Raw genomic sequence first — 15,947 nt, forward strand, 5'->3', positions numbered from 1 at the left:
GAGACAGGATATCACCGTTACTGACAACACACTATAATTTCAAAATACAGAGCTTTAACTTTAACACACACAAATATCACAGGACCTGTAATATTCATCATCACCACCAGTCAGTATGAAAAGAACCAGTCATTGAGATTATGTACAATACTGTAACCATTGTCCCGTGAAATGTGATCACAGGCTAGACAAATGGGTTGAGTGAACTCGTTCTGTGTTGACAGTAGATGCGGTGTAGCTTTGAGCAACTTTCTCCAGTTGAAGTACTGCATGTACTTTGTATCATCCTTGTCCAACTGAAGCAAATACTCTGCCAGTGTTCTGGCATCTGGGAAGTCATTGATATGAATGAAAGAGCCGGGTGGGAAGAACTCTTCATAATTCTCTCTTGGTGGGCCCAGAACGACTGGCACCGTTCCCACTGCCAAAGGTCCGTTCACCTTTTCTGTGATGTAGTCTCTGTGAATGGAGTTTTCAAATGCAAGGTAAAACTTGCAACTAGCGATGGTTGGGTAATAGTCCTTCAAGCTCAGCCGTCTTGAGTAAGCCTCACCAAAGACGTGGACATTGATGTACTTACTGAATTCATTAAAGTATTTCTTCCTGGCACCTACCCCGGCTGAAACCCCGTTGGACACAATCCAACAGACCACCTTGTCTTTCTTTGGCAAGACAAAATCACCTGTCACGGTTTTCTTTGTTAGCTCATACCTTGCTGTGATGTCAGCATCTCGTCTGTAGCTCAGTGTCAGATTGAACTGATTTTTCAGACCTGGTATTTTTACTGTATGAGTCGGTGACTCTACATTATACCAAATCCATTTTTGGAAATGGGGCCTTGCTTTTGGAAGGTTTTCCAAGTTCCATTGAATGTGCTTATGATAGATAATGATGGCATCTGCTTTATTGTATAGAGATTTGTCATATGTCAACTCACAGCTATCTATGTTAAAGTAGGTCATACAGTCCCTGAAATCAAACTTTACACCGAGTGGCGGAGTCCACACAATGACAATCGGCTTGGTGTGGACCTCCAATGGCAGAATGTCACTGATTTCATGCATTTCAGAAGTGCATGCATGAGATTTCTCCTCAAAGTAAATGAAAAATGCTATTATTGTGCACCCCACTCCTAAAGCCATTATCATCTCAAGATGTGAAGGCTTGTTTAAAAATGGCATCTTTCTCCTGTTGAGCAAAATTAACAAGTTAGTTGACAGCAGTTTGTTTCACTGTGTGTGTGTGTGTGTGTGTGTGTGTGTGTGTGTGTGTGTGTGTGTGTGTGTGTGTGTGTGTGTGTGTGTGTGTGTGTGTGTGTGTGTGTGTGTGTGTGTGTGTGTGTGTGTGTGTGTGTGTGTGTGTGTGTGTGTGTGTGTGTGTGTGTGTGTGTAATACTCAAACATTGTCTTTCCCAGACTTGACTCCTAACACTCCTCATAACAACCTAACCCTTAGTCAAAGTTAGGATGTAGGCTACTGTAATCTGCAGTAGACGACTTAACAATTCACAGTAAACAAAATATATATCACATCCATAAATAATTACATTCTATCATGTATTTTTTTTTCAACATTTTTTAAAATAACACTCTAGCTCACCTTTGTAATTTGTTTTATGCTGCAATTCCTGTGTAAATGACAAGTGCACCGTAATACAAGCCTCCAGGTACCTAACGCAGTACACAGTCTGCTCTTTCTGTTCCAACCCAGGATATAAATGGTCAGTTGAAAGCACGGGCCAAACTAGTATAACTAGTGTTTAAAAAAATAACTTGTCTATGACACGTTGGGTCAACACGGGGCCATGGGGATCTGTCATCTGATACATGACATAGATTCCAAATGGTTAAGAGCACTGTTGCCACGACGACGGATAGCACAGTGATACCACGGCAGTGACGTCACGTCATACAAATACAGGGCTGAATGGGTCCAAGTGCATAGCATTTAGTTCACCCAAATAAATGTAGATATATTTACCTATAATTAGTGATCCCTCTCCAACGAGCACCTGTTTGCAGTTACTGATAACTTGTGCACCACGCAACGCTTAAGCTTCTCTATTCATACACATTCTGTATTTAAAGCTGTCAAGCCTTGGTGCATCTACATAGGTGGTTTGCTTCTTGCTCCCATAGTGTCGGTGTGCTTGCCTCTAGTTCCGTGTGTGCCCTGCCAGCCACATGCTTCTCTTTCAGACTTTGTTAGCGACCCGTGGTAGGTCCACGTAGACACCACAATGACGCAAAACAAGCTGACGGAACAGACCCCCCCCCCCCCCCCAATAAAAAAGAGAAAAGAAAACTATTTTCTTTAGGAATATCATTTTGGGTGGGCGGACACAAAAAGTTCTGTCTGTTCTGTCAGCTTGATTTTTAGCTTTATTGTGTGATGTATTCTGTAAATATTTCCTTTATTCAATAAAGTAGTCTAATTCTTTACCAAAAGAATGGTGAATGAAGAATGATGGCCCTACCTCCTTCCATGATTGCCTTATTGGCCCTGCGCCCACTGTCGAGGTGTGTGTAAATAGGTATTCTCTAAATATTTCCTCATTATTGGTACCAGACAATACTGACCAACTGATTATATTCTTTAAAATGAGTTGGCCTGACTTCTAGTCAATTCCCACAAATTAATATTTGCATGCATGGTTCCATGGGATGACATGTGCATGTAAATATTTGTTTCTATTGTTCAGTTTTTTCGAACAACTTCACGTAGACAAACATGAGGTGGTTGAAGACGAGTGATGGGGGCTGTAGTTTGCATGGCACTGGAGCACGTTTTGGTGAGAATTGAAAAATGGCAGCTGTTGGGTAACTTTAGCTGTTAACCTTTTCAATTAGAAACACACAATAGGCCTACTCTAAATCAGTGTTTCCCAAAAATGTTTTAGCTCAAGACCCAAAATATAAATTTCTACCATGGCGGGGAGGAGCGGAGGGGGGTCAGGCTAGTCACTTGGTAGCTTCTCCATTGCTTTGGTGACCCGGCTCTTCATCACTATATACTACAATAGGGTTTATATTCCAGGGTCTCTAACAGTGGTGGTACAGTAGATGTAGGCCTGTGTTTACTAAAGTAAACCTGTCCTGGAAGGGAGTCTCCAGACGTAAAAACCGAAGAAGAAGAAAAGTATCAACACCACAATGTAGAAATTCTCTGAATTACAATCCTGTATTCAGAATTGTATTTGTGTAAAGGTCCACAAGTAGGCTATTGGCATTAAAGTATACTTCCAGTACCAAAAGTAGGCCTACGCCCTATGCAGATGTCCCACTTCACACGTTTTCAAATGTATAAAAACCTTTTGCAGATCTACATTATGATGTAATGTGACACGTTGCTTGTAGCTATTTTCAAATAGCCGAAGTGTGTAGGACTGAAATGGTTAATGCATATTTTGTAATAATAATCTGAATCTTCAAAGTAACTAATTGTAGTGGAGTAAAAAAGTACAATACCGTTCTCTGGGATGTAGTGGAGTAAAAGTATTGAAAATTCGAAATACTCCAGTAAAAATACATCAACATTTTACTTAAGTACAGTACTTGAGTAGTACATAAATATCACTACGTCCCTCATGATGCTGTATGTCGTCATGTTGCTCAGAAGTGCTGCCTGTCCATCTCAGTATAGAGTGACAGCAACGTTGTCAGGGTTGGAGGTTGTAATCTCAGTGGGAGGAGAATGGCAGTGCCACTTTTCTTTGTTTGGTTAAATACTTGGTATGGTGGAACAAAATCGTGCGATAATAATTATAGAAAACAATAAAAAAAAAAAATACTACTCATTTGCCGACTAAAGATTGGATGGAAAGATGAGGCTTGCGCTCATACGGTACAAGGACAAGCTGTGAGGAAGAGAGTGTTATCTCAGCAAAATCAGGACATCATGGACTCGACCCATATGAACTCGCCCCACTTTCACTACAACTGACCTTATTGAAGGAACAAGCTATTATAGATTTAAAGGGGTGAAGTGGCCACTTCACCCCTTTTGCAACCCGATCGTATTTTAATTATGTTTAGGACACAAACACTTTCCAATCCTGGGGGCTTTTATGTGTTTTTAGATATTTTAGTCATGATGCCATCATGACCAAAATTTGTCAGGAAAATGTGGTCTCACTACCCACTTCCTTCTTGGGGTACAAGTCACACCTCCACGCAGCCTTCCCCCTCTCCTCTCCACAAGGAGGGGCAATGCACCAAAGTATTATGGTCATTGTAGGAATTCAGCTATCCAGTCAAACCCTAGGCAAATACACTAGACTTCATTGTTTTTCTGTCCATAAGGTGCAAATTTCAAATTATTAAGTTATCTACTACAAATATTATTCATACTGAGACTGCAGTTTCTTCTAGCGGTGAAATGTCCCTTTAATTGCTTCCATAGCAAAAATCTGCAGAAATCTTTCATGCCCCTTTATTTTACATCTGTGGGTGTGTGGTCAAACTGCTATTTCACATTCAGTGTAAAACTGAAAAGCGTCTTTTCTAGTTGTAGTAGTCTGGGCTGTTGACAATGAACAGTGATGTATTTGATTGCCTATGATAACACGTGGTATGCTATGATTCAACACTTATTAGCATGATACAATAAGCCTACAATGTAGATTGGGGGTTATTTATTGATTGTTAATCTCCACGTTAAATCTGTTCATCGAAAATAGCTGACCTGCATGCTCACTAGGCATTATGCACAAATATAAACATAACTTTGTGCTTTAATATGTAGGCCCAAGTGGTTATGATAAAATTAATATATTGTATTTTTGTCAGATCTTAGCACACCAGCATGTAATTCATTCTGACACCTATACTCAACAGTGCCATGTCACAAAGGTAATTGCGTGCCTTTGTGAAAATGCTGTGAACAAACACCGCTGTGCTTGGATATTTTGTTGAACATTATTTATTTGCATCGTAATTAGCTGCGATCCATGTCATGCAACGTGTCTTAAGTTGGCTCGTTCATTTGGGTCCTTTATGTTTCCTCCATGCTGGATTGCACTCAATGCAGAAAATCACACCCGTGTGAACTGAGTGGTGCAACTCCGTTTATCTAACGCAGCTTGAGGCGTTCTTCCTTTATGACTTATGGAGCAAGTCTACACCATTGCAAGTCAATAAAGTAGTATGTAATAGCTTGGAAAAGTCACTGATTACAAGCTCCGTCATGGTCACTCTAGCAAAGTGATTGATCTGTGTCTGTCTGTCTGTCTAGCCCTCACTTTCCCCACAGCAGGGCTCCGGGCTTCCAAGTGACAAACGCTCTGTTCAATGTGAACTTAAATGTGAAATGGGAAGTTTATGGCACGCTGTATTGACGGGAATGCTGAAACTGGGAAAGATATATTTTCCATGCCGTTTGAATCAAGGATATTCGAATAAGCTTTTACTTTGCTGTCATGAACTTTTGTATAAAAAACGAAAATCACAAAAGCCGAATGAGGAAAAGTAACATTTCTATGGCCATCCATGTAAAAGAAATAAAGTAAAAACTGAACTGAAGTTTTTTTTGTTGCGGAAATCTACATATCTGCCAATCACTGATCTGCCACTGCCAACCACTCCTTTCCTCTTCCTAGCTTGCCATAGGCTCTATTTTTGTCCATGCTAAACCCCTTATCCCTACAAAAAAACATTTTTGAATACTTCAACTAGCTGATCTACATTGACACGTTGTGAGCTTGTAGATTGGCTGTTTTAACTATTTAAAAAGTTTTTCAAAATAGTTAAAGGCAAAGACGTTTAGGAATAAGGGGTTTAGCACTGATGAAAATAGAGCCCTTAGCGCTCTATTCTGTCCTTATCCCTAAACTTCTTAGCTTTTTTTTTACTATTTTGAAAAACATGTTTTAATACTTAAAATGTTTTTCAAATTGGTAAAAAAAAAAATCACAACCATGTGAAGTGAAGGGCGCTCTTATCATCATACGTCATCATACATCGTCTCATTCCGACAATCACAATTTCACATCTCCCATCATCTCATTCCGGCCAATCAGAATTTGTGTCCTCACCTTCGTCTTCAATGTTTGTGTTTACGCAAACCCTCAATGCTGGCAATTCATTGTCAATGGCATTCAATGTTTGTGTTAGGACAATGTTTGTGTTAGGACAATGTTTGTTGTTTACACAAACCCTCAAACACAACCCTCAAAAAAGGCAAAGAAGTTTAGGGATAAGGGGTAAGGAACTGACAAAAATAGGGCCCTGTACTACAGTATCTCAACCTGTGTTTGTGGTTCGTGTTGTGTCTATGGCCCTGTTAGAAACCTGTGTGTTTGTGTAGTTGTGGTTCGTGTTGTGTGTCTATGGTTGTATGCCTGCATGGCTATATCTGCATGTCTGTGGCTGTTTAACAGGTTCTGCGATGAACACTGCAGGATGCGGTAGGCTGGTGCGCACTTGTCACGCCCAGTTCAGGTGTGATTTCCTAAAGGCTACAGTAATGACAAAGTGGTGAGGGAAAACTATGTAAGAATTACCGGTATGTAAAATGAAGCTCCCTGAATGCAGGTTCTATGTTCCCTTACAACCATAACCCTAACCCCCTTTGGTAAGCAGGGAACATAGAACCCAGAGAACATATAGGGATGACCCTGACCCCGATAGTGTAAAGTGAGATTTACTCAAGTAGTGCACTTAAGTGCACTTTTTAGGATTTATTTTTACTTTACTGGAGTGTTTCCAATTTACTAATACTTTTACATTTTAATTAGTAAATAATGTACTTTTTACTCCACTACAATTATTTTTAAACTTTAGTTATACTAGTTGCTTTGTAGGCCTAGATTTTGATCATCATTACAAAACCTATGCATACTTATTTGAAAATAGCCAATCTACAAGCTCACAACGTGTCACTTTTATTTTTTTTAAATTACATTTTCCATTTCAACTCAATAGGCTAATATAATCTCGTCAACAAGGTCTGTTGCAATAAAGGGAATCAAGCAAGACACACCCACCGCATCTGAAAGGATATGGCTGCCATTAGCATGAAGGGCATATCAAGCCGAGGACTCTAATTATATTAAAAATAGTGGCACTAAGGCCAACTCTTTAGAACCCAAGTAGAATAGGGAAGTATAGTGGTGCAGACAAAATGATTAATAAGCTGCAAACCAGTAAAAACATTACAAATAATAAAAAATACAATACTGCCTATAAAAGGAGACCATAATAGCAATAGCAACAACATTGTAAGGTTCTGCAATTACAGTACAAAACTTGAAAAAGTGCCCTTCTGGGCACAGGTCTCCACCAGGATAGGAATGTAGGACATTGCAGCTTGCCTTCATCTGGTGGTTGGATAAAAGGGCAACAAAAGTAAACTAGGGAGTTGGCATACAAAGTTATCCACAGATCCGTGCAGTTAGAGGTAAAAACACTTTTCGGCCAGTTATAGCGCCACCTTGAGGCTGAGTTGAAATTGTTCATGTGGCATTTCTTCCTCGGCCTAGTGGGAATGTGCGTGCACAATTTCACGGAAATCACGCGATGTGTTCATGATTTGCAGCATTTTGTTTGAAACGGAGCACTCCTGTGAACTTTGGAAGCCAATCTTAACCAATCAGGATGGAGTCTGAGAAATCTGAAAGACCCGTTTCGTTGAATGGCTCTAGAGAGACTGTGTACCAATTTGCGCGATGTTTGGACAAAATCTGTAGGTGTACTGTGCAAAAACTTGTTTTGCACAAAGCGGGCTCCTGGTGGCGCTATAACAGGCCGTTCTGGAAAGTTTGGGGCAGAGGTTCATCGTTGGCATCCAGGGAGTGTGTGTGCAAAATTTGGCATCGACCGGGTTAACGGTGGCCGAGATTAGCTGCTCACGGACACACACACGGACGGACACACGGACGGACGGACGGAGTGCAAAACATACTCTCCCCCCATGCCTTCGGCCTGGTGGAGACAATAATGAGGACACAGCATAAGGACAACAAAAAATGGCAAGAAAAACAGTGTACACAAACAAAGTTTGAATGAAAGAATGAAACCTAAAAATAAAATTATCCCAAAAATGGTTTGACATCAAATTCCTCATTCAGCCCTGGAGGAGCCATAGTGTTGAGTGTATATAAAAAGCTTCACGTTGAAGTAGGAGTCGATTGTGGTCACCAACGCGAGGGGGTCTCTCGACCTTCTCTATACCCCAGTATCTTAAAGAGGAAATATTGTGCCCCATTATTTTTTTTACAATATTTATTATTGAACTCTATCTGTCTTGTATGTCCAATTGTCCATGGCAAAAACATTTAGGTGAAAATGTTGATGTCAACATTATACTGTACTTTGTTGTGTCATGGTGTGGCCGGCCAAACATGTACAAGCCAGATGCAAGGCGTTGTGGATATCTGCTGTGTTTTGGGGCGAGACACCGAAGCATACATTATATAGGCACTGGGAGTGCGCTGAGAGACTTGTTTTTGAAAATGATTGACTCATTTTAAAAAGCAGGGTGTGAGCTGCTAGAGATTCACTGTGGATTAAGCTTTGGGTGACGTTTGTCATGTCAGGGAGACTGACTATGGATTCTTTGTATTGCTTGATTACCGCTTTAGGTTGACATTTAGGTGACTTAATTGTCACGGCAAGGAGACTGACTATGATTTTTTTTATTTACTGCTTGAATACCTTACCGTACAGTTGTGCAAAAAAAAATGCACAAGTACAAAGGTGCAGTTAAACTGGGAAAAAAAGCCATGAGGGCTTGTTGTCTGGTCCTATGTATTCATCCAGACAGTAAGACATACAATTGCCTACTATACAAGCAATCACAGGAGCAGAAAAAGTATTTCTGCGTCTGGTTTGTAAATTGCAGACAGGTGCCCTTTTATTATAGTCTGGGTTCCAGCCTGATTCACTACGTTCCCATGGAAAACATCCACAGGACAGAACGTATAGTGAATGACAGGCAGTGAGGCATTGTAGATATTAAAATGCATGTATTTATTATGTTGCTTATAATGGCAGATTTCAAATTCTTGTAAAAAATTCAGTCATCAAGACAAACGTGTGTCCTATGGAAATAAACGGATCTACATGTTCAAATGTGTTCAAAACGCATGCCAGGGTTCAAGTGCTTAATAATCACGTCTGATCTTCATGGATATGGCGAATATTTGATTCTGCCACGGGTAGAATCCATTGGGGTTGTTGTAGTGACAGCTGTGGTGGTCCTGCCAGAATGCACCGTGGTACTGATTGGCGCAGGTCCTGTTCCACTGCTCCTGGTTCTTGTCGAAGGTGGAGAACTTGTGTCCGTTGCGATGCGTCATGGAGTCCCCCGCGCCTCCCTCCTTGAAGCCCGACACCTACGACGGTGTGGGACAGTTTACAATTTAACTTGAGCACTCTTCACTCGTCTTAAAGGACGACTTCTCCTATTTTTCAACATCCTTCCTAATAATAATTGGCCCTCACCAACGCTCATGATAAAAAGCTAAGAAAAATCTCCTCGGTCTGTGTGTCATATAGGAGGGCTTTTTTGTTTTACAGGAATAGAAGCCCTGACGCCAAGCCCCATGACCCCATGATGATGTCACTGGTAGGTGGGTTTCTGAACTGTCCACAGCCCTCCTCTGAGACACAGACTGAGTAGACAGAACACCGGCCAATTGTGTTAGTATAGAGTTAGTAGAGTTAGGGCTCCATCTTGCGCCACCCTTATCCCTTATCCCTAAACTTATTTGCCATTTTTTACTATTTTGAAAATGGTTGAAAAAATTGTTCAACTAGCCGATCTACAGTACATCTACACGTTGTGAGCTTGTAGATCAGCTATTTTAACTATTTTAAAATGTTTTTTAAAATAGTAAAAAATGGCATATAAGTTTAGGGAAAAGGTTTAAGGGGTGGCACAAGATATATAGCCCTTAGTGTCGAAGTGTCCTTGAGCAAGACAATGAACGCCTAATTGCTCCCGATGTGCAGGTTAGTGCCTTGCATGGTTTCATCCACCATCGGTGTATTAAAGTGTGTGTGAATGGGTGAATGTAATGCACAATCTATGTAAAGCGCCTTGGATAAGGGCCCGATATAAATGCACCATTTTACCATGTAGTATAGATTGACGGATACGCCACGGATAGTGTTTTCTTTTTTTTCCTAAAGTCTATGGTTGTTATATGTCAAACTTTCTTTGGACCTGCAGCTTGTAGTCCGTGGCCTCGGAGCCCACAGAGAAGTGGGAGTAAAGGGCGAAGGACGTGTTCCCCTCAAAGTCCTCCAGATCGAGCCTCAGATGGTACCGATGGTGCTTGGTGAGGAGATGCATGTGGTCCAGTCCCAGCCAGAACTCGCCTGTTGGGGGGGGGGGGGGGGGGGGGGGGGGGGGGGGGGGGGGGGGGTGACACGCTGTGAGCTTGTAAGATGGTTATATTTTCACTATTTTCATTGTATGAAGGCGGATTCTGCCAATGTTTTTAAATGGGAATGGATTTATATATATATATATATATATATATATATATATATATATAATCTTTTTTTTTTTTTTATCTGTAAATGGCAACAAACCGTATACCAAAAAGTATGAGAAGGTAGGAAGTCTGCACACCGGTCTTGAGCTCCCAAACTTTATTTAACGAAAAAGAGATACTATGTTTCAATCCTTGCGGGTCTTTGTCAGGAATAAGGAAAGGAAGTATACAAGGTGGGGCTTTCCCTGGCTTAGAGTGACTGGGAGGATATCCCATTGTATAGGCTTCCCTTGGTGGAGAGGACATTCTGTCCAAAAGTGATCTGCCTATAAGATGTATAATTATATCTAACCTACTGCAAATCAGGCTTATTGTTATTGTTTTAGCGCTACTCGCCTGCAGGGTTTCCAAAGCCGTCTTTGCACTGAGCCCAGGGTCTGTGGAAGTTGACATGTCTGTCCATCCTCCTCTGAATGACTGTCCATCCTCCATCTGTGTCCATGTCACAATACACCTGCATGGGGGTAGGACAGTAACCAAAGGGGACAGTTTAATTTACTAGTACAGAGTACAGAGTAAAATAATAAAATATAGTTGCAAGCAGCGATAAGACGGGGCCAAGCAATAAGAGAAATCACACCCGTGTGAACTGAGCGGTGCAGGCTGCTCAACAACACTGCTGGCTGGCTGTAGTTATAGTCATAATGCTCAGTGTGAATGGCCCTTTTAGGCTGCTCAACAATGCCACTGTAGGTCACCCAGTGGTATTGCAGCTGTTCGTACCCCAAATAGACCCGCTTGTTGTGCGTATTGCATATAGTCTTTTTCTTATTGCTTCATTCCTTGGCAGATTTCTTCAAGTACAAAGTGACAGATGTGTTCAATACCGCTGGGTGACCTAAGGTGGCACTGTTGAGCAGCCTAAAAGGGCTTATTGCTTGGTCCCGTCTTATCGCTGCTTGCAGCTATTTTTTTTCTAAAATGAATGCCTACTACTTGGTCATACTACAACGTCACACACAAGCATAAAAAATAGCAGATCTACAAGCTTGAAACGTGTCGCTTCACAGCACGTTCTGAGCTTGTCGATCTGCTAGTTTTTGCCATTCTTGAATTTGAATCCTGAAAAGTTACAGGTTTGGCTATACATTGGCTATGTCGGTTTCCACCCGACATAGATGTATCTCTATATAATCTGTAGGCCTACTTAACTTGAGTGTTTGCATTTTTGGATACTTCCACTCCACTACTACTTAGTTCTAGGAAGGGGAAAAGGACATTTAACCACTTTTGCCACATTTCAAAATTGAGCTAAAAATGCTCATCCACAAGCTCACAAAGTGTCACAATGCAACTTGTTGTGATCTGCTTTTAAGTGGTTTATTCATAATGTATCTGGTGGGTGTAAACCTCATTACTGTCCAAAACTGTTACATTTCAGGATTCAAATTCCAACATAGCAAAAAGTTTGAGCTTGTCGATCTGCTATTTTCGATGGTAGGCCTACTGTATGATCAAGTAGGGCATGGGTTTTCAACAGGTGGTCCGTGGATCACTGGTGGTCCGTGAAGGTATTGCATGTGGTCCCTGACCATGCTTTTAGTAATGTAGGAAAGTGAAGATTTGTATTTTAATTTATTGTATTGACCACAAGTTGAGAAAAAATGCAGTAAATGACGTGGTGACATATGATGACGTGTCGATGTCGGTTACTGGGAAGTCGGACGTCAAGAACTTCCACAGAAAAGGGAGGTAGAATCTCAAGGGAACTATTGGATTGCCTGGTTGAGTCACCATTATAAGGAAATGTGCCCATAATTAATTGCATGTGTCTACTCGATCATACATACAGTAAGTTACAATAGCAACATGATTTTAATATGGAAGGTTAATTTTCCCCCCACACAACGCCCATATTCCCCCTCCCAACACAACAGTGGTCCCCAGGTTGATTCTCAGTCAGGGTGGTGGTCCCTGGTTCATAATCAGTTGAAAACCCCTGAAGTAGGGCATTGATTCACAAGAAAACACAAAAAGAGGTTACTAGGCAATTGCAACAATTCCCTTCCTAGAAGTGTATTGGAGTCGAAAGTAGCCTACAGTATATCTTTGCAATGTAGTGGAGTGAAAGTCATTAAGTATACAAAAATAGTGACTGTAAATGTATCTTAGTTATTGTCCAGTACTGACCTTGATTGGTGTAGCATTGGGGTAGATGGTGTAGACGCCGCTCTGGGTGGAAACATACCTGTGATCGCAATTATGTTGAGATAATTGCAGTTATTTTGCATATTGCCATTTTGGTCAAATGTTTGAAAATTATTTCTCAAAAAATAGCAGAAAAGGCACAAGCTCACAACTGAGAGCTAAATGTAGAACTGCTATTTCCACTATATATTTTTTAAATTTCAAAAGTATAAATATATATATATAAATATATCATGTCATTTATTTCTTATATCATCTCTGTTGGGTGGAAGCCTCAAACCTCATACTGTATGTCCTTTTCAGGATTCAAATTAAAAAATGGCAAAAGTTGCCGATCTACAGGCTCAAATGCGTTGCTTCACTCAGCATTTCGAGCTTGTTGACCTGCTGCTTTTGATGCTTTTGTGTGACACTGTAGTGTGGTCAAGGGTATTCATTTACAAAAAAACACAAAGTTTGAATACATTGGAGACGGCAACATATTTAAATTATTTGTCATATTATCGGCCCTGTGGAATTTTTGTTGACCAAATGAGTAGGGGTTGTGCCGCCCGAACGTAAGTTCAGGTGGTGCAACTGGCCCTTCAGTCACTATGGAACCCCTAAATGTTATAAGAAAAAAAAGAAATATCCAAAAAGTATGTCTTTAATGTTTTTGTTTCCACCCACTTAAAAATACCTGCACCGTAAAAAGAAAAAGAAAGACACAAACACAAAAAACAACCGTGATTAGTGAGCCCTAACCACACAACCTAACCGCACACAAAGCCACATAGTCGACAAAACAAATAAAAAACAAATTGCCATTATTTGAGTGACAATATGTTGTGATAGTGACAATGCCTACAGTACCTGTAGACGACGGCGCAGTCCTGCAGCATGGACAGGTCCTCACAGTGGACGTTTACACTTACAGACACACACACCAATAATACAAACAGCAGCAGCAGCATCTTGACCCCTGCTTCTATCACTCTACCTCTATATCTCCTCACGAAAGAAAGACCCTCTATACCCCCTCGCTTCTGACAGAAACCCCCCTTAAAAAACAAAATCATTGGTTGATCGAAATTCTGAATTAAATCTTTCCATTTGTGATCCAGATGAGAGTGACATGTCAGTGTGAGCGTGTTGAGATTATGAACCAAGCCAAACTAGATTGTTTTGTTCTCCTTCATTCCTTCTTCAGGTGGTGCAACAGGATTTCCTCGTTGGTTATTATGCACTGATGATGATGCACTGAGAACTCACTCATCCAATGTTATTTTGACTATGCATGGACCGCATGGTACTCTAGCAACTCAAAGGCACTAAAATCAATACTACAGACAAACTGTTCAGACTCTCTGCATGGCCCTGCCTGCAATTGGGACATATTTTTAATATATCCTATCCTTGAGTAGCTACTAGCTGGGGGATGGAAAGGAGAAGAAAGAAAGTAATATATAAATCATATTTCTGTATAGTATGTGTATAATATGTTTATATCTTTTTTCCTTTGTGTTAATAAGCATGTGCAGCAGTTGACAGTAATGTAACCTCCCTTAGATCAGTGTTTGGATCTATTATGTATTGCACTTTCTGTGCAAACCATGCAGGTTTTCCGACTTGTGCCATACCATGCAAGAAATCTGTCTACTTATTGGTAGGCGGAGACGACCAATCAGCGGAAAACAGAAAATACACTAATACAGCCCTGAAGGACTCTGGTCAGGCAAGCAGGTTTAAGTGATTAAACGGATTGCATCAAACTATTCTAAAAAACGACTTGTTATCAAACATATTATTGTTGTGCACATCATTCAAAATATATTTTTGGAATATTTGGAACATTCATGCAAATTATTTTGTACAATTGTCTGCTGTTCCCTTTACCAGTTGCTTATGTCATGTTGAACAAACTGTATTATTCTGGTTCTTCGTGGAATAGTTACCGTACTGTACCTTCCAAAACGTCAAAGGGAGCCGGATCTCATGGGATCCATTACCTTCAAAGAGTTTAAAAGACTGGCTTATTGTATATTTATATATTTTTAAGACGCATTCATTGTAATTCTATAAGGTGGCCCCACACCCGTCTGCTCTGGCAGTGAGATCACAATTTTGTATTACCTTTTGATAAAATATGTCTATAAATTAAGCTACCTCGACTAACCTTGTTAATGCAACCCCTAAAAAAACCAGCAGGCAACAATGAACTTCCATGTAAAATAGCTTTTAGTCCAACATTTTCCAGTGCAACATTTTAACAGTTTCATACATAAATGGATACAACACTGTACTACATGTGCTCTGTACCTGTGAAGATATCGCTCTTTAGATCCTTCTGTACACCGCTGTATTCTGCACACCTATGGTGCCGCTATAGACTCGCATCAGACTCACAGTGGCCTATAATAGTCGCATGGAGGAGAATGCCCCCCCCCCCTCCTCTAAGAAAGGAACGGCCCCCTACTGCAAACCGGATACCATCGTTCGTTTGTTCACGAACGACACTAGTGTCCTGATTTGATGACTGGTTCTCCGGTTAATCTTAACTTTAACACATTGGGCGCCATTGCTCGCAACTGACACATTGAACTGTATTTGGGTAAAGTGGTGATAATATAAGAACACATAAGCTTGTAGATCTGCCATTTTCTGCAAAAGAATTCCCCAGAGGGCTTTACGCCGTAAAAACATCACACACACACACACGTGTACACACACACACATACATATATCACTTACAGCACTTATACATTTTGGACATGTCAGATTTCCTTCCTATGGTGCACAAACATCTCTAAAAGAACATAGGCCTACTTCCTTTGTTCTTATACTGTAGTATGAGGTTGATTGCAAGTGCACTGGTCTCAAAAACTAAAAGGAACTAAAGTGGTGGTGGTGGAAGACTGGTAGGCGGAGATAATAATAATAATTATTATTATAATAATTACATTTGTATTTGATTTTTAAATGCTTAACCATGTGCTAACGTCACATGCTCAAAGTGCATGAGTGATAGGAAGGGCTCATGAAACAATCGTCAGTGCTATATGACAGACATATAGGTCAACACAGCTGCTGAGGATCAGGGTCATCATTACCATGGCAATAGTAAGGATTGGCAATGCCATTATAAAGTAAATCAAAAGACCAAAGCTAGGGTACAAAGCATTACACGTTAAACTATATAATGTACACTGTACAGACCATGTTTTGATTGATTGATTGAAATATTTATTAACGGTTTGCAGAATTACAGTACATTTCAAGCACAACTGTTACAAAAACTGTCAACTGTGAGTGGACGACCAGT

The 15,947-nt window shown here is 40.5% G+C and overlaps 2 protein-coding genes across 2 annotated transcripts; both read right to left on the bottom strand.

Annotated features, from left to right (window-relative positions):
* On the bottom strand, positions 1-2,137 carry LOC310876562 (4-galactosyl-N-acetylglucosaminide 3-alpha-L-fucosyltransferase 9-like). The gene is made up of 2 exons (XM_083790128.1): positions 1,981-2,137; positions 1-1,188 (listed from the first exon to the last, which is right to left on the bottom strand). The coding sequence occupies exon 2, from the start codon at positions 1,179-1,181 to the stop codon at positions 111-113; it is 1,071 nt and encodes a 356-aa protein (XP_083646254.1). The 5' UTR covers positions 1,182-1,188; positions 1,981-2,137; the 3' UTR covers positions 1-110.
* Positions 2,138-9,098: 6,961 nt separating this feature from the next.
* LOC310877284 (microfibril-associated glycoprotein 4-like) lies at positions 9,099-13,649 on the bottom strand. Its single transcript, XM_083791096.1, has 5 exons — positions 13,499-13,649; positions 12,629-12,686; positions 10,835-10,952; positions 10,165-10,319; positions 9,099-9,331 (listed from the first exon to the last, which is right to left on the bottom strand). The coding sequence occupies exons 1-5, from the start codon at positions 13,597-13,599 to the stop codon at positions 9,101-9,103; spliced, it is 663 nt and encodes a 220-aa protein (XP_083647222.1). The 5' UTR covers positions 13,600-13,649; the 3' UTR covers positions 9,099-9,100.
* Positions 13,650-15,947: the final 2,298 nt, after the last annotated feature.

Source organism: Protomyctophum parallelum, assembly GCF_964188405.1.
Source record: "Protomyctophum parallelum genome assembly, chromosome: 19".
Classification (NCBI taxonomy): Eukaryota; Metazoa; Chordata; class Actinopteri; order Myctophiformes; family Myctophidae; genus Protomyctophum; species Protomyctophum parallelum.

What these genes read in the sequence shown, in the direction of transcription:
- LOC310877284 (XM_083791096.1), bottom strand. Translation starts at nt 13,599, where the DNA reads ATGCTGCTGCTGCTGTTTGTATTATTGGTGTGTGTGTCTGTAAGTGTA. An exon ending in GACTGCGCCGTCGTCTACAG is followed by an intron (nt 12,687 to 13,498) that starts GTACTGTAGGCA and finishes TTGCGATCACAG; the next exon opens with GTATGTTTCCACCCAGAGCG. An exon ending in CCACGGACTACAAGCTGCAG is followed by an intron (nt 9,332 to 10,164) that starts GTCCAAAGAAAG and finishes ACACCGTCGTAG; the next exon opens with GTGTCGGGCTTCAAGGAGGG.
- LOC310876562 (XM_083790128.1), bottom strand. Translation starts at nt 1,181, where the DNA reads ATGCCATTTTTAAACAAGCCTTCACATCTTGAGATGATAATGGCTTTA.